At 43.9% G+C, this 25576-nt stretch overlaps 1 protein-coding gene and 1 long non-coding RNA gene across 3 annotated transcripts in view; one reads left to right on the top strand and one right to left on the bottom strand.

Moving 5' to 3' along the window:
* SMAD1 (SMAD family member 1) overlaps positions 1-25576 on the bottom strand; it is a 37394-nt gene that overhangs the window by 3323 nt on the left and 8495 nt on the right. The window contains exons 2-5 of one of the 2 annotated variants that reach the window (XM_083460222.1): positions 16806-17388; positions 7676-7930; positions 4958-5074; positions 1086-1307 (exon numbers count right to left, since the gene is read on the bottom strand). In XM_083460222.1, the coding sequence (XP_083316348.1) occupies positions 1086-1307; positions 4958-5074; positions 7676-7930; positions 16806-17205 (994 nt within the window). In that variant the 5' untranslated portion in view covers positions 17206-17388. The remainder of the gene's footprint in view (positions 1-1085; positions 1308-4957; positions 5075-7675; positions 7931-16805; positions 17389-25576) is intronic. The other variant, XM_083460223.1, reaches the window with a different exon arrangement.
* Positions 17396-25319, top strand: LOC310686481. Its single transcript, XR_014515957.1, has 3 exons — positions 17396-22163; positions 22530-23237; positions 24079-25319. It is a non-coding gene; the product is annotated as an uncharacterized lncRNA (long non-coding RNA).

Genomic DNA, 25576 nt, shown 5'->3' with positions numbered 1-25576 from the left:
GGGGAAGATATAAATGTAATTAAATAATTTGGCCATAACTAGATCCCTAGTAAGGAATAGGGCTGTTACGAGGAAAAAATATTAAAACCCTGCTGCTATTCAAACTTTTAAAAGTCCTTCAGTGCACCACCAAAAGGCATGTTCTGAATAGTTTTTAAGGCATCTGTAGTGGATAGTCCCCAACTGTGTCTTACACATACCTGGAAGAGAAAGTCATCTTTTATATAGCCAAAATACCAGTCATACCCCGGGGGGGGGGGGAGTATCTGGCTTTGTAAAACCAAAGTCATATTCCAGCAAAACCAAGTAGGGAATTATTAATACAAATAATTGACAAACTATTTTTATTCCAAGACAATTTAAAGTATAGAAGCTATAGTCTTCACTCAAGACCGTCTCTCTCTTTTTTGTTAGAGAGAGAGACAAAAAGCAAATGCTTCTAGAAAGACAAATTATACAGAAAACCAGAACATTACTAAATTATTTCAGTTCTTAAAATAAAGGAGACAGCACATAGGTTTTTTTATATAGTTTTATATTTGGGGGGTATTATGGGTTAAAACAGGTGGCATATACTGTAATACAAACACTTCTTTAAACGATAAAGATAAATTTTAAGTGATTCCTCTTTTTCTCCTATGGATCTCAGTACTATTTTACCTTGGAAACAATTTCAGATTCTGAACTGGGAAAGCAAGAGATGTCAACTTCTCTGCCCTTTGCAAAAAAGCCTTCCCCTCTATTTTGCAAGCTATGTTAATACTCCTGTAGTTGCATCAGGGAGCCCAATAGTGATTTTAACCCCTATATAAGAACCTTGTGTAGTAATAGATCCACCAGCTTAATTGCAGCTCAAGAGGTTTATATTCCAACAAAACAATTTGGGAGAAAACTGTCTAGTTGGAAGTCAGATCGTGCGCAACCCTGTTTCTATGTGTTGTCGAAATTTCCTTGTTTGCAGGGAGATTACATTGTGTAACGCTAAATATGTTGCTTCTCAATGAAGCCTTGAGGCAAACAAATGTTGCTTGCATCCCAGCTCCTCTCTCTTTCCATTTTCAAATATGAACAAAACCCCACAGTACCTTTGCCAATATGCCGCCTGGTGTTCTCAATGGTGGAATTCCGGTTAACATTGGAGAGCAGCCCTAGGCAAAACCTGTTCTTGTTGTTTGAAGGATCAGTGAAGCCATCGACCAACACACTTGTTGAAGAGGCATGAAATGCCTCTCCAACACGATTGTTAAGCTCATAGTAGACAATAGAGCACCAGTGTTTTGGCTCTTCATAAGCAACTGCCTGAACATCTGGAAAGGAGGAAAATCAGAAATCAGTGACACTAGAATTAATGAGTTCCTGAGCTTTAAAGTTTTATTTATTTTCAGTGTGTAGGTTTTGGCTTAAGATCACTGAAGAACCAAAAGGGGGAAAAAATAATCTGGCTATGCAGCTGCTAATTAGAAGTCATTCTCCCACAATGCCCTATTATGCAATACATATGAGCCACACTAGCAATTCAATCAAAGCCTCCACATAGCGAAAAGAGAAGGAGCTCTAACTGGTACTTTAATAAGCAGTGAGCAGATTCTTTTTACCACCCTGCTTTACAAGTAGTCTCACAAAAACTGGGGCTGCAGTACTGATAATCTACTAATTGGTTAGGCTGAGAGTCCCTGCAGTAGAATGATTAGACTGGCTTCCCCCCAAAATGATTGTAACCAGTAAGCTTTACTTAGCTCTATGTTTGGGCAGGTGGGCTGTGTTTGTGTGGCAAATGAGCTAGAAAGAAAACTACCAGGTCTCACTCAATTTACCAAACGATGTTGACTGGTCACCTAGTGGCAATCCTTTTCATCACAGCCCACTTCAACGCTTTAGAAAACCCAGATGTGCTACCGTAAACCATGCCTATTTACAATGAAGTCATTGGACAGTATGCAATTCAAAATGTATGCTTTGAACCAGGAACTATTGCTCAAAAGACTTTGCCACCTTGAGCAAATGTCCATATCATGGTGGAGTTGCACTTGCAAGTCAGGGTCTCACCCTTTAGGGTCCATTCTGTCTCCTATGGCATCTCAACTGCCATGTTAAACCACTGGTTGCTGGGGATTTGGAGCATGGCGTTGCAAGTACTTAGCACTTATCTGTCCATGCCAACTGGATCAGAAGCTGAGAAAATGCTGTTGGCCCTGAAACAGTGATGGGCTTGTTGGAAACCAACCAACTGAGAGTGAATCCTTCTAACACAGAGGTGTTGTGGGTAGGTGGTTCCTGTGTTCAGGAATCAGGTGGATGACCCAATCTAGAATGGGTTGCACTGTCCCTGAAGGAAGAGGTTCCTAGTACTCCAGGATTTCAGCCTGCCACAGAAGTCCCAATTGCCTTCTACAGCTAGGGGTGTTTGCTGGGCTGGCATACCCTGGCCTCAGTTGTCCATCATAATGACCTCCTGGGGCACTCTATGACCATCTCAGCTGTGATCTGCTCCCTGCCTTGCAGGCCTTTTTCCACCTGGCCCAAAGTGGGCTTCATGACCAGACTGGGATCTGAATTTGAGAACTCTCATCCTTCGTCTGACACAAACCACTACACCACAGTGGCTTGTGGTAGCTAAGAAGGAAGAGTCAACCAATGACAGTCATAAATATAGTTTTGGCTGTAGGAAACCAATTATATGGAACTGAAGATGGCAGACTATATTCCCCGAGCTGGTGAGCATCATGTGACAACAATGAGAATTTGAGCCTTTAGTGCCATTGGCCAGTCCTGTGGAGCACCTTGCCAACAGAGATTCAGCGGCCACCTTCTGTGCCAACTCTGAAACACCTGCTGAAAACTTTTCTATTCCATCAGGCTTATGCAGGCAATTAAGAGTACATCCCTCATCATGGTCTATTGTTGTTTGTTTTTTTCATTTCTTTTTGCTTTTAACTAGTTTTTAAACTTATAATATATTATATCCTACCACAATATAAACTGTTTTTATTTTGTTGTAAACTGCTGGTATATTTTTATGATACAGTGGTATATACTTTTTTGTAAATAAGGCTTTTCTCCATCCTGTTCACTGATTACCAAAGCTATGCAAAGAAGTGCTGATTCAAACAAGCCATGATATTTTTAATCCTTTCAAGTCATTGTACGGCAGCCTTTAATTATTAGTAAGTAGGTGCACTCTTCACAGTAAGATGCCAGCAACCATTAAGGCTGCACACAGCTTTGCCCTAGTTCTCAAACTCGGGAAGAAATCCTGCCAGCTGGCCATTCCTGCAGAATGAAATCATATCTCTCTCACACAGATTTCATACTAACTTCCTCACATTTGCCTTAAGTCATGCAGAGCAGGTGTGCTTTGTCTCTCCATTCCCAGCGTGAGCCAACAATAGGAGTTACCCAACTTCATTGACAGGATGCAGCTTGTTAAGTCAAATCTCTTAAGACTAACAAATCTTCACAAAGAACAGGCCTCTCTAAATGTCTGCAGCGAGAGTGCTTGAGCCTACGTTTACTGCCGGTGCCCTTCCTATATGCGAACTTCAGCAGACCTTTTCTGAAGGGCTATAAAACAAAGGATGTGACCGTACGTACCAGGTAGAGGTACGGGAGTAGAGAAATGAGCTCACAGAATTAAGGGAAACAGGTGTGCGTAAACAATGTAAGTGTAAAGGAAATAAGCAAGTGTAGTTTCACCCTCTAAAAAGAAAAAGAAAAACGGGAAGGGAGGGATATTAAGATCAGGGGAGGAAAAAGTTACCAGATTTAGAGGGAGCATCTGCCACTAGTTGCTACTAGTCGTTGGGCCTGCAGCATTACTACTTCTGTGCTTGTGGATTGCAACATCCTTCAGCTGTCCAGTACATACTGTTCCCTGCCTCCTGCTAAAATATCTGGCCCCAAAGCCACAGTGGGAAGGGCGTGCAGGAAACTGCCATTGTGAACACAGAAGTGGGTAACGCTGCAAGTGCTGTGATTTCTGGTAACAACACAGCTTGTAAAAATAATCTGGTTCCAGATCCAGCCATCTTGACAGTGTTCTTGGATGAAACTGCTATGGTCATGGTCTAGCCAACACACAACACTACATGTGGCAGTGCCGGTGGCAGAAATTTTATGATCCTGCCACATGAACTGGAGCCAACCTAATGAGAAGCACACTATTTATATGCATCTCTTGTGACCCAATACACAGCAGTTTGTTGTGACCAGAATATCCAAACAAACCCTTAAAGACTGGTTAGACACACAGCCCTCTGCTTACTGGGGCTATTCCTAAGGAATGCAAGAATGACAGGACAAAGATACAGGACAACTGGAAAACTAATGTGCGCAGAAGATCTACAGAGTCAGGCATAAGCAATGATAAATTTGCTTCTTACTTTTGTCAGCAACAAGGTCTATGTGAAATGAACAGATCAGCAAAACTACCCAAAGATTTGCTTTATTGGTTGCGAGCCAGCTTTAAAACAAAATGTTAAATAACCAAGAGGTTGTCTACTCTTATTTTTCCAAGATGGCTCCAAAACTGCTGGCACAGAATACACACTTTGGTTATCTGAGCCATCTTGCCTGCAGCTATGAGGAGGAAGAAGCAGTACATGATTTGGTGCAAGTCTGGCTGAAACACCATTTCCCATACCTCGTTACTTGGGGAGAACACATCCACTGACATTTACTTGCTATTATGCCAGACTCTTAGTACAGAGCATGAGCGCAGCATTATTAAATCATAAGAACCTAAGGCCACCTCTGTTGGATCAGACAATCTAGTCCAGCACCCTGTTCTCACAATGGCCAACCAGAAACCTATTGGAAGTCCATAATTCAGATATGATCATTCATAGCTTCCTATTCATAAAATGTATGCTACAACCATGTTTATACTCCACATGCCACATATATATGTTAGACCACATTTCTTATTAAAAGGGGGAGAGAAAAACCCTAAAATTTTCACCACCTCTGCTTATTTCTGGAGGAATTGAAGGCGCCATCATATTTGTGTCCATTGGCTGTGAACCATCCTGTGTCATCTGATCTTCTGGAGGCAGATAAGCAGGAGGGGGAGTATCAGCTAAATGGGAAAAATACAGTACAGATAATTTAATTTCTCTTTGTACATTAGTAGAAAGCGCTAAGACAGGTCAAGCAACAATTTCCACCTATTTATGATAACCCAATAAAACTCTTCATTCCTGTGTCTCAAGTGAGACTTGCTAGACCAGGGGTCTGCAACCCGCGGCTCCGGAGCCGCATGTGGCTCTTTTACACCTTTACTGCGGCTCCGGGGTGGATACTAGCGAGGGGAGGAGGCGCATTGTGCACCCCGACACTCCTCACTGGCGGGCGCTGTACTGGCTGTGACGTCACATGGGGGTGGTGCGTGCATTAGTCACGCACCATCCCGACGTCACCTTCCCACCCGCCCGCCCGCTACATTGTAAGTGGCATGTACGCTGGTCACTGCATTGAAAGGGGGCATGTACGCTGGTCACTGTTTTGAAGGGGAGTGAAGAATACACACACACAAAAAGGTAACTTGTTAATTTAACGTTTATTTCTATGAGGAGGAGTAATTCTGAGGGGTCAAACAAAGAAATAATAAAAAAGTGAGAAAAAAGTTATTTTTATAATGACGAGTTTTGCGGCTCCCAGTTTTTTTTCCTTCGGAAACGGGTCCAAGTGGCTCTTTTTGTCTTAAAGGTTGCAGACCCCTGTGCTAGACAAAACTAAACTCTTATAAACCAGGCTAACAACGGAAACCATTATTTTCTCATCAAGGAATAATAGTTTAGAGTTTCTTTTTTAGGGAACTAGGCTTTGAAGCAGATAAAGGTAAAGTTATTCTACATGAGATAAGTGATTTTGAGGAGGTTTGTTTTTTTAATGTATGTTTATCATAGCTAGTGATTTTAGGTGCTTAATAAATATCAGTCCTGCTGGGAAAAGATTTCAGCCAACACTATTGTACTTCTGTTTTTCCTACTTTCCCAGTTCCAACAGCAATAATTCCCTATTATGGTGCTGCAAGAGAACTAACAGCAGCTAAAGCAGCCTTACAAATAAGCCAGTTAAAGTTGCCAACCTACTAAGAGGAACCCATATTCTCATGCTGAAGGGAAGCCCCCCTCTTTTAAAGATGTACAGAAATGCAGGCTATTTAAAAAAAAAATGCATTTGATCGAGTGGAATGACAGAGGAGGGACAGAACTGAGGATCAGGCTTTCCTTCCTCCACATCTAGCACAGAAACCAAATGGCAGAGGAGAATGGAGTGGTCTGTCCTTCCTCCACCAGCCCACTCACCTGCATGGAATTACTGGTGGCCTGTGGCTTTCAGGTGAGCTGTTAATGCATGACCAAAACAAAGCATTTCAATTAGGAGATGAACCTAGGGTTTTGTTTTATTTTTAATGGACAATTGCCTTCCCCTGGTCATTTGGATTTGATCTTCCAGCACCAATCTGGAATCCTAGTTGAACAAAGCACCTCATTGATTTGACTTCTAATCTAGAGGGCAAGTGCAGCTCCCCTCATTTTTTTACCAGATTCATAACTAACTTCAAGGTTATGCTACATCATGTTCTACAAATGAAGTTCTAGCTAGTGAAGAACTCTATGGGTCCAATTTCCAGTGAGTAATTCTCTAGCAGCACATTATGCTCTCACGATCAGCTAAGATAAATCTTTTAATGCTATCTTTATGTGGTAATTCATTAAAATCCTTGGATGCTCCGTAGTTTCAAAAACTTTTCTTTGCAGACTAGGTAAAGCCAGAGAGACATTACGCGACACCTATTCACAGAGAACTGACAGGTGAAAGTTTAACACAGCCAAAGGTTCAGTGGGCAAAAATTGCAGCTATTGTCCCAATTGCACTGATCATAAAATTATGGTTTTTGACAAAAAGTATGTACAGTCATAACTCAGTTCTCGAACGGCTTAGTTGTCATTCAAATTGGCTCCCGAACACAGCAAACCCAAAAGCTAAGTGTTCCGGTTTTCAAACATTTTTCAGAAGCCGAACATCCACTGCGGCTTCCACTTGAGTGCAGGAAGCTCCTGCAGCCAATCGGAAGCTGCGTCTTGGTTTTCCAATGGCTTCGGGAGTCAAATGGACTTCCGGAACGGATTAAGTTCAAGAACCAAGGCTCCACTGTAGTTTTAATTGCCATAAAGAAACCTTTAAAGGTAAAGGGACCCCTGGCCATTAGGTCCAGTTGTGACCGACTCTGGCGTTGCAGTGCTCATCTCGCTTTACTGGCCGAGGGAGCTGGCGTAAAGCTTCCGGGTCATGTGGCCAGCCTGACTAAGCTGCTTCTGGTGAACCAGAGCAGCGCACGGAAAAGCATTTACCTTCCTGACGCAGTGGTGCCTATTTATCTACTTGCACTTTGACGTGCTTTCGAACTGCTAGGTTGGCAGGAGCTGGGACCGAACAATGGGAGCTCACCCTGTCGCGGGGATTCGAACCACCAACCTTCTGATCGGCAAGTCCTAGGCTCTGTGGTTTAACCCACAGCGCCACCCGTGTCCCTGTAAAGAAACCTTTAAAAGCATGCAAATGTTTGCATTTTTATTGGTTGCCATGAGATAATAACCCAAGCAGAACATGTGTCCCAACCATGCCCTTAACACGGAGAACTTCCAACCAAGGCCTCTTGGAGCAAGCTTACCTGGCATCTGGAAAGGACTTCCTGGGTCTGAGCTGGCAGGTGAGTGAGGATAGGTGCCACTGCTGCTTCCCGGGGAGTTTGGGTAGCTGCTGTTGGGCGAGTGAGGAAACGGATGGCTATTGGGCTGTTGGAAAGAGTCTGGGAAAGTAGCATTGTGTGGCATGTGTGGCTCGTTTTGTGGCACGCGGAATTGAGCCAGGAGACTGTGCTGTGGGTTGTATTCACTGTGTCTCGGAACAAGCACTGGAGGAAGAACTGGAAAGTTGGGGGGAGAGAGAAAGACCAAAAACTTAGTTCAAGACCACACTTACAGAACAAAGGCAAACTCTTCCATGGATGCAACCATTGCATGTGAGGTATTCACATTCTAGGAACCAACAGGGCTCAGCAAGGACACTTCATTGGATCCTGTCATTACATAACTTAAATTCATACAGTGGCACAGTGACTGCAAGTTTCCCAGAGTCGTAAACTCAGTTTTCACAGTAGCTGGAAACAAGATAATCAAAGGATTTTGCTGCGTTTTTATTTACAAAACACGGAGCAGTGTTTTGTATATTTAATGACAACGTTTGAACCTTTTAGTGCATTTTGCTGGCTTGCTAACCACTTAATGGTTTGTAAGCCAAAACCTTGTTAACTAGGAAATTCTTCTGAAGACAATGATAGCACTACATAGGCTATGGACAGAGAACTTAAAGAGACAACAGCTGAAAGTTTATTTTTAGTATAAGCAATGTGCTAAAAGCTACGGTTTCCTACAGTTGCCAACTAGATATCTATGGGAAACTCACGACAAAAAACCCTCTCCCATTGTTGCTCCCTAGCAACTAGTATTAAGCAGCAGGTTCCCAAGGATCCTGAAAGTCATGTTATACAGTGGTACCTCGGGTTAAGAACTTAAATTCGTTCTGGAGGTCTGTTCTTAACCTGAGGTTCCACTTCACCTAATGGGGCCTCCCGCTGCCGCCGTGTGATTTCTGTTCTCATCCTGAAGAAAAGTTCTTAACCTGAGGTACTATTTAAGAGTTAGTGGAGTCTGTAGCCTGAAGTGTCTGTAACCTGAAGCGTCTATAACCCGAGGTACTACTGTACATAGTAGGAGTATGCATCCGCTTCAGAAAGAATCCAAATCCAGAACCAAATAGGCCACTTTGCAGGGATTTGGGCCTTGTTTGATACAAAATGGACCTTCTCCAAAGCAGTCTGAATTGGGCTGCTCCCAAAGCTTTAAACCCAACTTAGGAAGAAGTGAGACACCAGACAGTTGAACATAGACTGTACACAGTATACTAAGCATGGTCACACTAAAAATGGTATTGGAAGAATTGGTTTCTTTTTCCCCCCTAATGATCCTGAGGTAATTCACCCTTGTCACGTCTGCCGCAAACTGAGTCAATATTTTCAGTGAACTATCCACCATGACCCTAAGATCCCTTTTCTGGTCAATCTCCATGAGCTCAGATGCCCTCAGTATATACACAAAGTTAGGATTCTCCCAGCGCCCCCACCATATGACTATATTTACATTAAGCTGCCTTTTCTCTTTTATTTGTTAAACTTTTACCCAGTGTGTCCTGTGCATTTGCATTAAACAGACTCTTCCAATGCATTTGTACCTGGCATTTTACAAGTATTAAAAATGTAAAAACACATTCCCATAAAAGAGAACAGCACAAAACTCAGAAACAGGCTAGGAGTGTCAGAACATTCTCAAATGAGGCTTCAGCATATGAAATTCACCTGCCCAGCTAGATATACAGTTGCCAGAACAGGGAAGTTTTAACAAGTGAGCAATGAAATGTGTAAGAGGGGGTAACATAGATCTTGCTGGGCAATCTGGATGCAGCCACTGAGAAGGCTCTCCATATACCTTCCTCAACTATGAATGGGACACATATGGGTCTCTCTAATCTATCTTAGGTATAGATCCAGGTATCATGGCACAAAGCCATTTATTGTTTTAACAGTCATCACCAGCACTTAAAATTATGTGAAGGAAATAATTCTGCAACCAATGCAGCTACAGTGGTGCCTCGCAAGACGAAATTAATTTGTTCAGCGAGTTTTGTTGTCTTGCGATTTTTTTCGTCTTGCGAAGCACGGTGTCGGAAAAGTTTTGGAAAAGCTTCAAAAATCACCAAAGTCTTCAAAAAAGGCTACCACACCGCGTACTATGAGTTGCTCCTCGAAGTCAAGTCGCAACTGTATTAACGGTGTTAAGAAAAAGGAAACAAACTTGCAAGACGTTTCCGTCTTGTGAAGCAAGCCCATAGGGAAAATCGTCTTGCGAAGCAGCTCAAAAAACAAAAAACCCTTTCGTTTTGCGAGTTTTCCATCTTGCGAGGTACCACTGTATTACAGAATCTGTGTGGTATGGTATCTTTGGTGAGCACCCATTGACATCCTTGAAATTAGATTCTGGACCAGCTGAAGGTTTCTGAAATCTCAAGGCAATTTCATGCAGAGGACATTATAGTAACCCAACCTGGATGCAACCAAGGCATGTGTTACTGTGGCTGGGTCCAATCTTTTCTGGAACAGACGCAGATAGTGCACCAACCTAAGCTGGGCAAAGGCATCCTTGTCTACAGTCACTACCCCCATGAGACACAATCTCCAAACATACAATCTGCCTTCTCTGAATCTTCTGTCACCTGGCTTCCTGTGAACTCCCTGCAATTTCAGCAACAGCACTATTTGGACATCTAGATGCAGAGCCTGATGTAGGAGTGCCCCCAAACAACGAACCCCAATTTTCAAGTCTTGTTCAGAACAAGCCAAATCACTATTCCAAGAGTCCATCTCTCAAACTGGGATCACCTCTGTCTTTTCTGAATTTTGTTTCAAGTTATTTCCCTTCGTTCAGCCCATTACTGCCTATGAGACCAGGTCAGGACATTAACAGTTCCCCTGGTATCTGTTGAAAATGTTGCATCTTCTCCTGGGTTCCTGTAAGGAGACTGAGCCTAGAATAACAAATGCCTTGATTACCAGAACAAGCCACATCGTTCCTCTCCTCTCTCACACATTTAAACAAAGGCATATGAAACACTAAGTTTTTTTGGGGGGGGGTTGTTTTGCATTTCGAGAATAGCTGGAAAGAGAATCTTCAAAGTGCTTTTAGCAATCTAAAAGTGGATACACTAGTCATTTTCTCCAAGGTTCCAGAGACACTGGATTTTCCATGAAAACGACAGACAAAGGGCAGAGGGGAAAAGAAAGTGTCACTTTTGGTACGGCGTTTCCTTAACAGCTCATGGAAAGCATGTCGCTAATTTAAGACTCTCCCACATTGCGAAAGTATGTGAAAGCTGCCTATCGTGAGATTTCCCTTAATAAAAACACAATTTGCAAAACACAAGCACCGTGAAGTGTGCTCTCAGAAGCAGAGATGTGGGACCAAGAACTAATTTAGGTCCCAGAAATGGCAAGAGGCTTCAGTCTGAACCTGCTGCAACAGAAGACAAACATTCATACTTCAACCAATACACATCACTTTTAGTGCAGCTAGTAGTGAGTTAGTGGACCCCCTTGGTGGGATACAAATGCTAGCAATTGAGCTGGGAAGAGTTGCCTGTCCCAGACTCTGAGGAGGATTCTATGCCTTTTCAGACACCTTTAAAAAAGCAGCAGGTCGACTTGAGTGTGGCTTCTCCCATTTCTGCGCTAGGAAATCTTCCCACCACAGTGCCATCAGTAAAAGCACAGGAGCTTCCCAGTGACCCGGGTCCCCCAAATTAACATCCTTGAGCAAGAGGGCAAAACCCCAAGAGGTTCAGATGAAAAACCTGCCTGTAGTTGGATTGGGATAAGCACGCTTAGCTTGATCAAGTTGGACACCTCCACTGTACAAAATAAATTGCTAAAATTCGACACAGCAGGAAAGGAAGCTGATCTCAGAAGTAGCTGCCAGCCCAGAGGAAGAGGCATAATCGAAGAGACAGCTTGAGACTTTGGCTATGTTGAGCCAAGCACACCTGTTGCTGCAAAGTAACCAAGAGGCACTGATCTGTTATTTGGAGAGGTTGCAAGATACTGGAGGATGCAGCTGTAGAGTGTTATCACTTTCCTTTCTTGAAATGAAAAAGGAACTGATTTACAAGGAGAGCAGTTGCGTTCTGGTACTCTCTCTAGAGCAACTCTGTCGTCAGGAATGTCTGCTTTGTTCACCTAGTGATGGTTACTAACTAAAAGTTTGTGTTGCTGCACAGCAGTGTTGCCAAGCACAATAGATGTAGCCCACCTTGTCCCTACTCTCTTCCCCTCTTCTGCACTTCTGAAAGGCCTTCTTGAAAGGTGAATGTCATAGTACAGGTGATAACCACAGCGTGCATCCAATCACATTAGGCCATGGGTCAGCAAACCAAGGTCCGTGGGCCGAATCTAGATCCAGCCCGCAGACAGTCCGGGAACTGCATGTGGATCACCAGTGCATGTGTACTTTACCTCTCCCTCACATGGCGGCAGCGCCTCCTCCCTCCCTCCTCTTGGCTTCTCCCCGCCCTGCCTAGAGGAGGAAGGGGGCTGGGCTTTGTTGGTGCCAGCAGCAGCAGCGCTCGAGTGGCCGCCATTTTAAGCAGCCTCTCTCCAGAGCCTTTTTGCATGCCGCTCATCATCTTGCTACCGCCAGTCCCTGCCGCTTGCAAGACACAGGCAAGCAGCCACCGGGGCTCATGGTGCTCTTGCATCATTTATTTTTTTCAAAATATAGTCGGGCCCCCCACAAGCTCTGAGGGACAGTGGACCGGCCCCTGCATTAGGCCATAACTGTCCACATCGACACTAAAAGCATGGATTATTATGTCTGCATGTTACGCAGCAGGCAAAGGAGACAAGCCTACCAATGAGAAACTAGCCTGCTGCATAGTTGAGATCAAATTTGTTGCCGCCTACGTTACAGTTTCAAGACAACACTATACAGTATTAACATTAGGTCTTCCGAAACTATATAGCTTGGAGTAGTTGTAGTTCAGGATGCTATCTGAACAATCAGAATGAATTTCAGGAACCAAAATGCTTTTTCTGTGCAGCCTGAGCAGGAGCAGTGAACAACATTATAGTTAATGGTTGTAGTTTGTCTTCACTTACCCCACCCCGCTGCCCTGCTCACAGCTGCGAAGAATACTCCTACTCTTACGTTATGAATGGTCAGTGTAACCATTAAGAGAAAGAGGTAGGAATAGGCCAATATACATGTGGACTGTCCCTGGATAAAGTGACTTTTCTTCATTAAGTTCTCATAGTTCTTCACCTAGCGAAAGGTTGTCATCTGAACTAGCCAGATGTTTAACTGATAATCAGTCAGTCCATCATTTGAAAAAATAAGACATAGGAGCCACCTTGCCCCAAAAATGGCAACCAGACGTTCCGTTTTGGCGACTGTAACATTGGTTTAAGGAGTTTCTAGCACTGTGTATCATTCCATCAACTGATGTGAAAAACCCCAAAAAAGCTACCCCTAAATGAATCCCACTAAAATGGCTGGGACTGGTCATCAGGGGAATGTGACTGGGAGAAGAGGGAAGCCAGGCTAGCAAGCATGTCCCTCCTTTTCGCCCCCACATGTTAATAAATCACATGAGGACTGAATGCCTGGGTATGTTCTTAGTCATGGAAACCATGGAGCCACTGCTGACTCATGAATTCCACTGGCATCCACTTAAAGACAGCAAGTTCAGTATCGAAGCTCATCACTATTGCAGAAGATGATTTCAAGCATTTTAGAGGGATTCATCCAGGGCATCGCATCACATCACAAAATGTAAATATACTTTTGGTTTACATTGTACACCTCAAGACCTAACTTTTAATGACAATACTCCACATTATATTTGCTTGTGTGCTGGCTAAAACGTGCATACATTACAGGAAATTGGTTCAGGAAATATTTTAACAGGTTACCCCACCACCTAAGAGTTTTACGAAAGGCTTGTTGAGACAGTTGCTGCTAACCAAGTGTGTGTATTTAAATTAAATGTGTATGCATGTGTGCCTTAAAAAAACCACAACTCATTTCACTATCTACGAAGGAGATACTAGCATGGATACTTAAGGTTGGCCTACTTGTGGCTCTCTAGATGTCCCTGAACTGCAACTCCCTTCATCCATGACCACTGGCTATGTTGGCTGGAGTGATGGGAGTTGGAGCCCAACAGCAACTGGAGGAAAGCTTAGGGAAGGCCGTTTTAGTAATATAATAAAACTACAAATCAGACAGTGTCTCTTAAGGGGAGCCTTAATATCCTCCCCTCTTACTCTAGAGTGGGCCAAGTCCCAAGAACAACAAAAACTGAGGTCAAGACAAATTATTCATCCCAGAGGCTCTTTACAAGGAAAGTTTACAAGGAAACCAGAAGCCAGTTCTGTCTTCAATGTTTTAAAGCACATACCAGCCAAGTGTTCCAAAATGTCCAAGTTTACAAAATACATCGGATTTCAACACACACACACACACACACACACACACACAAGCATCATCACTACTAGCTATTTACCCAGGAAAATGGACTCTCTTGGGAACAAAGGTGGGATATAAATGTAATATTAATAATATTTTTAAAAAGTAAAACCACTCTTTGCTCAGGTGTGACAAGGCATCCTCCAATTTAGGAAGGAAGAATTAGCATGGCAGATACATATACCAAGAAGATTGCCAGTTTTTCTTTGTTCTGCTTGAAACTTACTGCCTTCCACCACCTGCCTAAACTACATGCAGAGGGGTTCCAAGCTTACACCTCAATGTTTAAGAACTTAACCTACAGATTTATCCATGTGGTAGAATTATTGAAAAAAACTCTGCTGCCAGTGGGAGAGGGAGGAAAAGATTTGCAACCCTACTTCCAGGACAGATAACAAGGTAAGAGAGCTACAGCTCTTAATCTGTGGTTAGATCCAATTAAAATGAATTTCAGCACATTAACAAATTAGCTAAATTGCTTGTTCTTTCTTCCTTTTGCAATTTAATCCTAAGGTCAAAAGAGTGCACTTGAGTTTTCCAAATATGACTAGAGCACACCTACGTTAGTCATTTAAATTGTTAACTTGAAAATGCAGATACAAGAGAAGCCCAGCCTGGGAGGAGTAGACTGTGTTAAGTGTAATTACTTGGAAGTTCGCTGTACTGAGGCATACAATATTTAGGATCTGTAAAAGGAAAGAATTAGTTCGAAGGCAAAAGGTAGTCACTGAAGGACTGCTACCTTTGCATTGCAAAACAAAAGACTTCACAAAACACAAAGTTTCCAAGACCAGAATACACATTCTTACAGTTCCAGGAGGAGACAAACACGACCCCTTATTACATTAGATTCAAAGGCATGTTTAAATATTTACCAAAAATCAGCCAGTTAGACTTAGCATAGTCTTTTAAACTACAACACTTTTGTGTACACAGGCCATGGCTTTGTATAGTCCGTTATAGCTAGCTGTTACAGACATGCCTGCGCAAGGCACTTCTTTCCGACAATTGTGCTGGAGTGTTTGCCAGATGACGACAAGCTTCCCCTATCACTTCTTCCTCCTCCCGTCTCTACATATATGCAGCAATCTTACCAGGAAGCATGCTGACAAAGCTTGGATTCTCCAAGCTTTGAATTGCCAGTTTTAAGTTACTGCTGCCCTTCAGCTGCAGTTAGCAGTCTCAGCTTTCCAAATGGCATATCACTTTTCACAGTGTTCACCCCCCCCCCATACACACACACACACACAAAATATCTATAGTACAGTTTTCTGGAGCTCAAGTATGCAAATTGGGATACTTGGAATAATTGGGATACTCCCTGCAACTTTTATCCATAGCAATCTCTCCCCCTCCTCCAGTTTAAAGCGGAGAGAGAACCAGTTCTGGTCTATCAAAGTAATTCGCTGAACAAAAATTACACTAGCTTTCCAAATGTGGTTATGGAAAATAGATTTACTGCGCAACCATCTACCTATTTGCTAGTAAAGGTAAAGGTAAAGGTACCCCTGCTTGTACGGGCCAGTCTTGACAGACTCTAGGGTTGTGCGCTCATCTCACTCTAGAGGCCGGGAGCCAGCGCTGTCCGCAGACACTTCTGGGTCATGTGGCCAGTGTGACGAAGCTGCTCTGGCGAACCGGCACCAGAGCAGCACACGGAAACGCCGTTTACCTTCCCGCTATAAAGCGGTACCTATTTATCTACTTGCACTTAAGGGTGCTTTCGAACTGCTAGGTGGGCAGGAGCTGGGACCGAATGACGGGAGCTCACCCCGCCGCAGGGATTCGAACCGCCGACCATGCGATCAGCAAGTCCTAGGCGCTGAGGTTTTACCCACAGCGCCACCCACGTCCCTATTTGCTACACAGCCCCAAAACAGTGCACAACTATGGAATCAGTTCTGCCCCTCTCATTCAATGTTTATAATCTCTTATAAAAACACCAGGTGTACTAAAATCTAGTGTGGAACTAGGGAAAGATTTATTCAGTTCTTGCAAGGGCAACAGATCTACTATTCTCATGAGCTTTTGAGCAGTTTTCCCCAATGTGGCACAGACAACTCAAGGCTGGCTTCCAACAAGATCCCTGCTGCACCCAGCCAGACACAGTCATCAAAGCAGCTAGTTTATTTCACTGCTTAGCAGAATGCACTGCTGAAGGTCATATGCCACTGCAAGTTTTACTTTCACTTCCTCTACCACAGGGAGCCATTACTAACCTACTGATTTTTTTAAGAGTCACATAGTATTTGTAACACAGAGATTATAGCTATAATGTACAAGGAGAGAGTGAAGTATATCAGTTTATTATGCCCTACAAGTACCAGAGTCTATCTTGAATACATGAGTATACTGTCTTAAGATGGTTCAGTAGTATAACTAAGATAACTGAGATAGTTCCATTGGATAGAGCGTGGTGCTGATAATGGCAAGGCTGCAGGTTCGATCCCCGTAAGGGACAGCTGTATAATCCTGCATAGCAGGGGGCTGGACTAGATGATGCTCAGGGTCCCTTCCAACTCTTATGATTCTAGGATCTACTCCCAGCAAGCTGCACATTCTATTTCTCTAGTTTAGCAGTCCTATAATCTTAAATCTGATTGCAGTTGAGCTGTTGGGAAAAGGCATTGCGTAAGCTAATAAAATCAAAGTATACACGAAGATACCTACCAGGACTTTCCACTCGCTTATAGTGATAGGGATTGATGCAAACTTCCTTCTGCTTTGAACCAAAGGGAAACTCACAGCATTCCAGTGGTTTAAGTTCATGGTGGCTCTGCAGATCAGGCCAGCGCCACACACGGCAATAAATAACATGGGGCAGCCCTTTCCGATGGGACACCTGGAGCCTCCCATCCAGCGAACGAGGAATTGTGACACAGTTGCTGGGCTGACCTGGGCAGCTCAATGCCTTCTCCAACTCTTCCATTGCTCCTTTTTTCTTCTTCAGTTTTTTTACTAGGGCATCGACAGCTTTCTCAGCCCATTTTTCCTCTTCGTCCCCTTGCTTCCATCCTAGCAGTCTTTTAACAGCTGGGCTTGTGAAGGAGAACAAGCTCGTCACGTTCATGGTGAGTGATCAAACGCTTGAGAACAGCAAATCCTTCAAGGACTGCCCTACAACAGTCTTGGGCGAATTTATATGATTCCTTTAATCTTCCTATCCCAGAGATCTTGAAAAGTTGAAACTAACATTCCAGCTTGTCAGATGTTCTTTCTTTAGTCTTTGGGATTCCAAATGCAAGTCAGGCACCTACGAAAGTGTAAAAGTGAGAAAAGGCAAAGATCAGATCTCTTTCATACAAACAATCTGAAGAAGCACAAATACTCTACCAGAATCTAACAGACCACTGTTGGGTTATTGCAGAACTTTATGCCTGGGCAGAATTCAAACTATGGGGAAGTTGTCAGGAATTAGCATAGGAAGAGGCACTGCTTCAGCTGACTCATGAAGAAGACCAATTCCTCTTGAGAGATGAAAACTGCTTTCTGCCATCCCCTTCACGAAACCACAATTAGTCAAGGTGGCACATTTAGCCAAGTAAAGAGAGAGTAGGATGCATTTCGCATCAGATTTCAAAGTCATTAAGCAGTTGGAATTAATTAAGAGATCTTCACACAGCTGGTCAGCTGACTACAACAATACAGTATTTGGATGTGTTCTGTACTCGAGTTAGAACACCAAAAGTAACAAGTCAGCATTTTCTGAGTCACCAGAAAATTTACTACATGGAAACTTTAAAATAAAAAGTTGATCAAGTTAACCACCTGCTTACAAAACCAGCAGAGACAGGATAAATTCATTTCAAATGCCTCAGAACCATTGTGTTCTTAAAGGCACCTTCCAACAAAATCAAGAATTATTTCTCAAAAGGGATTTTAGCAGATATGGTTGCCGTGGCGTTTGTAAATATGGTGAGACTAGAACGTTCCAAATCGGGTTTGCACACTTGGAGGAACAACCTGAAAGGGCGCTCGATTCAGCGATGACCCTCAAAGGGTTGAGCATTTCAACCTGCCTTGCCCCACCATCACATAAAGCCTGCTGCCCTGAGGACAGTGATGGGAGGAATGTGTTGGAGGGTGGGGAATATCAGAACTGAGTGTATGTGGGACTTCCCCTATCTTTCACCAGGAATCTGTGTGAGCCTCTGTGTACCAGTCAGCGGGATGGCACAGGCAGGGCAGTGTTGCTCACTTGCCTTCTAGACACACAGTGTTGCAGCTGGTTCCCAACAGGGTGGAGAGAGGTATACAGAGCTCAGCATGGTGGCATAGCCAATCCAATGCTTCTGCCCAGCTCACATCACATGAAGCACCCCTCCCCGCAGCATCCTTTAATGGTTGGAAGACAGGTGGGCTACCTCACTGAGTTCTACTGCCTCTGCTGAAAGCATCTTTTTAAATGGTGATTCTGCCCCCAGTGCTATGGCTTGATAATTTGTTGACTTTCATTATACACACACACTTACATGCTTTCTGGCTTCTGTTGCTTTTGAGATCCAAATATAAAAAAGATAAACAAAAGATGCTACAAAGGTGTTTTGAAATAAACACTCAAGCACATGTCTGCCAAGTTTCTAGTTTCCAAGAAGCCTTCTTGCTTCTGAGATTTTGCCAATACATTCCATTTTCCTTTCTGCCACTTTTAGTTTCTGCAGTGCATCATTTCCTGTATTACTCTGAGCACAAAGTGGCCTTATCAGCCAGAAGTACAAACAACAGCTAACATGAGTTTGACACCTACTCTGTACTTTCCCAAATAAATGTACCCTTCTGAGAAATAGGCTTCTGTGCTTCCAGCAACCCAGCAACTTTCCAGCCCATGAATATAAGTGTCTGTGCAAAAGGCAGGGCACTCAACATAAACCGGTAGAGTTCCTTCCCCCCAAAAATACCTTGACCCAATTCTTGTCATCACCTGGTTCTGATCCCAATTAGCATCCACTGATTTATACCTAGTGTGATAAAGCAGCTACTTTGAATATTAGGGACGTAGAGAGTCCATTCCTCTTTGGAATTTGAATTTCAATCCTTTGGTTATCATGCAACAACAATGAAGTAACTCAGTGTAAGCAGTTTTAGCACATAAGTTATAACGACCAATTTCTCTACTTCTGTCTGGACACCAGATGCTTAAAACTCAAGCCTACGCCCACATCAAGCACCAAGATAATATTTGGAAGCCCTTCTCTAAGCCCCCCCCCCAATTGTTCTGAGGTGAGGTGGTGGTGTGTGGGACTGGCTGGGGAAGACCTGTTTGGTTGTGGCACCCTGCTAACCGAACTCTCTCCCTCCAGACAGAATCATCAGCCACCTACCAACATAGAAAGAAATGGGAATCCTCCAAGATTACTGCATCATCATTTATCGCTCAGACCCTGGGTGAAATCCAGTGTTGGACAAACAGACCTTCCCCTTCTGATCCTCCTCAAAATCTGACTGGATCCTCTAGAGCAGATATGGGGAGGGGAACATGAGGTATTGCAGGGGTCGGCAACCTAAGGTCCATGGGCTGGATGTGGCCCAATCGTCTTCTCAATCCAGCCCATGGATGGTCCAGGAATCAGTGTGTTTTTACATGAGTAGAATGTGTCCTTTTATTTAAAATGCATCTCTGGGTTATTTGTGGGGCATAGGAATTTGTTCATATTTTTTTTCAAAATATAGTCCGGCCCACCACATGGTCTGAAAAAGGTTGCTGACCCCTGAGGTATTGCAAGGGAAAGTCAGTTCAACTCATGCACCCACACAACTGGCTATCATCCCCCCCCCAACCCCGTGTTAGAAACTCAGATATACAAGCTAATCGCCAAATGGTGCCTTAAACCTGGGTTGCAGTCACCAGTACAGACTGTCTGGTCGCTATTCCTCCCCCTTGTGAAAATAATAATAATAAATTAGAAATAAATAAATAAATAAATTCATTTGTCTACAGTTTTGTAGTTTAAAGGGGAAAAAATCTCAAAGCAGTTTACAACATTTAAAAAAAAATCAAATAAAACAATCCAGAATAAAACAGGGACAAGACTCAGATCAGCCTGCTGACTTCTTTTCTACCAGCCTATAAAGAGACTAGTAGCCAGCATGTGGGTGGCGCTGTGGTCTAAACCACAGAGCCTCTTGGGCTTTTCGACCAGAAGGTCGGCGGTTCGAATCCCCACAATGGGGTAAGCTCCCATTGCTCGGTCCCTGCTACTGCCAACCTAGCAGTTCAAAAGCATGTCAAAGTGCAAGTAGATAAATAGGTACCACTCTGGCGGGAAGGTAAACAGCGTTTCTGTGTGCAGCTCTGGTTCACCAGAAGCGGCTTAGTCATGCTGGCCACATGACCCAGAAGCTGTACGCCGGCTCCCTCGGCCAGTGAAGCGAGATGAGCGCTGCAACCCCAGAGTCATCTGCGACTGGACCTAACGGTCAGAGGTCCCTTTACCTTTACCTAGCCAGCATTTCTATGCCAGATGAAGAATAGGGGAAACCGATCTGTAATAGTTTTGCCAGCTGTGGCATGAAGACTACATCCTCTCACCGAAGCACCTGCAGAGGGTTGCACAAAGAGCCACAGGTACATGCACACCTTGCATTCGTGAGAAATATCTATGAATTTCAGCACACTGGTGGAAAGGCAGCACAAACAATTACGGTACTTTTTCAAGAACAGAGTGCTGTAAGCTTCCACAGTGCTTTTGCCTTTCCACAAAGATCCATCACCACTCCCAACTGCGACTGTTACAAACACCTGTTTTTTTAACGGCAGTTTTACACACACTGCGTGGGTGTGTTAAGATACACAAAAGCAGGATACCAGACGTTTCTGCCTATATTTAGATCTGCCTGGTCAGCTGTAATTGCATAATTTCATCAGGACCTTCTGCAACGGAAATACATCCATATTCATCACACAGGCATCAAAGGAAACATCTTTACAAGCCATATCCTTTTACAAACCAACACATGGTCTCATGCCACTCTCCCCAATTGTTGAATTCCTCCTTTAGGAAGGGCAGGGGATTTTATTCCTTTATCAATAGCAAAGTCATTTCCCCTTATGGTTAGAAGGACAAAAAAGGTGGGGCTTTTCTCACAGGTGAACGAAGCGGGGAGTGGGGGGTGGGGAGTGGAAACAACCGAGAGAAGGGGGAATTGCTTTGCCACTAATGAAGTTCTGACAAGAAAGAGAGCTCTTTGGGATCAACTTCACAAATGTGGTAGAAAGCGCTTTGGGAACTCAATCGCATTTGGGGATGTTTTGTATTTATATTATAGAAGCAGGTACAGTAAAGGTTTTGCTTCGTAGCTACATGTGATCAAAAGTCATCGACTTTCCTCACGGAAAGGCAAGATCTCTTTGGTATGCACCGCATGGAGGCTCCTTATATGGCACACAGCTGCCGCTTTGGTGTGGCTCAGGCATGCCCCATGAGGAGGCCAGCTGGAGTTAGTCAGCCATTCCTGGCAGAAGCATATCTGTCAAGGTGTTTGTCTTTCCTTACAGAACAAATCTGCTGGCAAAAACAGGGAAAAATTTACCTGAGCATTCCTGCCCAAGCAGTGTCTCTCAAAAGGGGTGTCCTTCATTCCTTTCCCCTCCCACAGCAGCTATGCACTACAGATTTTTTCCTCCTCAAGGAGTACGTGACCAGTCTGACAGGAGAGATCTCACTACCTTAGGAAATAGTCACTTTCAGAGGATTTCATAGTTGAATGGGCTGAAGAGCCTAGATCTGCTACAGATTTATTAATACCTGAATCCCTTAAGAAATTAAGAGTTCACTGTTCCAAATTAGAAATCCACTTGCCTTTTAAAAGCTCTGCATTGTACTTAAAATGAAGGCACAGAATCCACTTTTTAATCAAAACAATGTGTTCAGCTGGTGTCTGTTGTCTTGACACATGAAAATACTCCAATATCTACTCAGTACCAAAAAAAGGAAAGAGTGGTATTCAATTAAGTTTTAGTCATAGGCTCATGGAAATTAATAAACAAGGTGTAGGTCCATTTATTTCAGTGGGTCTACTCTGAGTAAGGTGGGACACAGGTGGCGCTGTGGGTTAAACCACAGAGCCTAGGACTTGCCGGTCAGAAGGTCGGCGGTTCGAATCCCTGCGACAGGGTGAGCTCCCGTTGCTCGGTCCCTGCTCCTGCCAACCTAGCAGTTTGAAAGCACGTCAAAGTGCAAGTAGATAAATAGGTACCGCTCTGGCGGGAAGGTAAACAGCGTTTCCGTGCACTTCCTCTGGTTCGCCAGAAGCGGCTTAGTCATGCTGGCTACATGACCCGGAAGCTGTACACCGGCTCCCTCGGACAATAAAGCGAGATGAGCGCCGCAACCCCAGAGTCGGCCACGACTGGATCTAATGGTCAGGGGTCCCTTTACTTTTACTCTGAGTAAGACTTGATCAAATACCACCTTTCCTCTGTCATGTTATGTTTCTTACTTTAAGTAAAGCTAAGCCAAATTCCAAAAGGTAACCACACAGAGAGATGCAAAAACCCTGGATACAATAGGTGACACTTGGTCAACTAAATGCACCAAGAACTGAAGCTACAACTGCTGCCTTTAGAAACCCAGAATAGGGAATTGGCAATACTGATGAATACTGTATATTGGGCTGCTTCATACATCACAGGAAGTGAACCTGCATTCATGGTTTGTTTTCCCAAACAAACCACCAGCAGCTTGTGATTTCTTCACAAGAAAGAAAGCACAAGCACTGGTTCTCACATAACACTGAGCCAAGGCTCCTGGTTTCATCGACTGGACAGGGTGGAGCCAAAATTGTAAGCCATAAACCAAGGGTAGGAACCTTCCACACTGCAGACCAATTGTGGGCCACTAGGGGGTCCAATTTGACCCATGACCAAATTTCCCCAAACCATGCTCACCACGGACTAGTGATGTCAGCTAATGGGTTAGGAGGACAGGTTTAAGTTTAATTCTACAATGGCTGTGTTTTGAACCCCTCAAAATGCATTGTTCAGCTACATATGTTTTGGAGATATTCAAGTTCAGCTCTCATTACATGTTCCTTTGGCAACCTCCAAAAATAAGCTTTTTACAAACTGTGAAGTTGTGTTTGATAGCAGAAACTCCAAAGCCCGTAAAAGCATACAGTGGTACCCCGCAGACGAACGCCTCGTGAGACGAAAAACTCGCAAAACGAAAGGTTTTTTCGTTTTCGAGTTGCCTCGCAAGACGAATTTCCCTATGGGCTTGCTTCGCAAAACGAAGCTTGCCCCGGGGACAGCGGGTCTTCTCTTTTGAAGCAAGGGGCGGCGGGGAGAAGCGATCTTCTCCCCGCAGCCCCAGGTCCGGGGACAGCGGGAAGCGCTTCCAGCTGCCCCCGGACCTCTTTTGAAGCAAGGGGCTGCGGGGAGATCGCTTCTCCCGGTGCCCCGAAGCCGGGCGGGGGGGAGGGAACACCTGCCCCCACCGCCCGGCTTCGGAACGCTGCTCCGAAGCGGGGCGGGGGGGCGGGAACACCTGCCCCAGCCGCCCCGCTTCGGAACGCTGCTCCGAAGCGGGGCGGGGGGGGCGGGAACACCTTCTGAAGGCGGGCGGGGGGCGAAAGTCTTTGTCCCCCCTGCCTGCCTTCCGAGGGGCTTTTAAATCGCCCCGGACAGCGGAGAAGTCCTCCGCTGTCCCGGGGCGATTTTAAAATGCCGCCCGCCAGCATTTTAAGATCGCCCGGACAGCGGAGAAGTCCTCCGCTGTCCCGGGGTTTTTTAAAATGCTGGGGGTGGGAAGAAAAGCCCTTGTCCCCCCCCCCAGCCTTCAGAAGAGGTCCGGGGACAGACTGTCCCCGGACCTGGTCTGAAGGCGGTTTCCCTAGGAACGCATTAATTGATTTTCAATGCATTCCTATGGGAAACCGTGCATCGCAAGACGCAAAACTCGCAAGACGAAGAGACTTGCGGAACGAATTAATTTCGTCATGCGAGGCACCACTGTATTAGCCAAACAATGTACAAATAGGTACCATGCTCAATTTTGCCCCAATATATGCACTACATATGCCTATATATCAAAAGAAGCTGCATCTTTTGAATATACACGCAAGTCCCGCTATCACTCGCTATCTGAAAATTCACTTATCTACACAAAAGGAATTATGCTGAAACCTTGCTATATGCCCCACAGATTCATTTATCTGAAGAGCCAGCATCCTGGCTTCCTGGTTTCTTTGTGGTTTGCTGCTTGGCAGCAGCCATTTTGGGGCAAAAACCATAGAGAGAGGGAGGGAGACTGGACAAATCAGTTTCCTCCTTTGGCTACAGCCATTTCAGGAAGAAACCATGGAGAGAGTGAGGAAAGAGCAGACAAATCCCACATTAGAAATATTTCCGTAGGAAATAATGGAGATAATGGACTCATTATGCACATGCTCGTCTAACAAAAGATTTCCAGAGAATGCGTTGTGTTCGTAAGGTGGGACATGTCTATCTAATTAGTCAGAAATGTGTAGAAATTTTATATAGTTAATTCCATAATAGAATGCCATTTTATTTTGCAGTTTCTTCAAGAGGGATGGAAAACATGCAGTTATTTGACTTGGGGAGTCTCTGGATCAAAATTCTTTCCATGCAGAGTTTGTGAGATGCCCACTGGCATGTACAACCCAGATTTCTCTACCCTAAACCATGTTCACTTAAACCAAGGAATAGAGTTGCATTTTGGAAGCCTAAGAGTTTTCTTTCACTGAACACAGAAAATGAAACAAGCTGTAACTTGCAGATTCTTCTCATTAATCAGATTTGCAATACAAGTCATCCAACTTAGATTTGGAACTCTTGCAGATCTAGGAATATACCAAGTTTCCTCATAGACTGCTAGTGTGAGAAACTTATAAACAGAAGTGAAAACACTTGTCTAAGACATTCGATAGAAACTGCCTCTTCCCCAATTTTCTTTCATGAACATGCAGCTGCCTCTTGCTTTAAGTTGTGTACTACAGTATATCTGATTTATAAAGGCTATGTTTGGGCATGTACTTATGCTGAATTTATTACTAGTTCATGCAAATTGACTACCTAACTGGAGTTTCTCCCTGACCCCCAGGGAACTACATCAAATACAAGTTTTGCAACAGGGTGAAAGTTAAGCTGTGAACATATGCAGCACAACTCAATCTGCTTAAATACCAGAGGGAAGATGTGAAATAACACAGGGGAGGAGTCATATTTTTTAAAAAAAAATCTAACATTGTAGTAACCTAATTGTACACAAATCTATTTATTCTGGAATACTGCGTAACATTTGATCATAGAAAAAAATTCAACTCAGATAACGTTCATCCCAATTACACATTTAAGACAACCTCTAGTTTTACTAAGCTACCCTAGTATGCCTCAATCGTAAAAGTTGTCATGACAGCTGACAGTTCAAGTTACACATTCTGAGAAAGCCATTTTAAATATTTGGCCTTTTGTGAAATTTTTA

This window comes from Podarcis liolepis (assembly GCF_965112155.1).
Source record: "Podarcis liolepis genome assembly, chromosome: 9".
NCBI lineage: Eukaryota > Metazoa > Chordata > Lepidosauria > Squamata > Lacertidae > Podarcis > Podarcis liolepis.
This window is presented reverse-complemented; position numbering and strand designations above follow the sequence as displayed.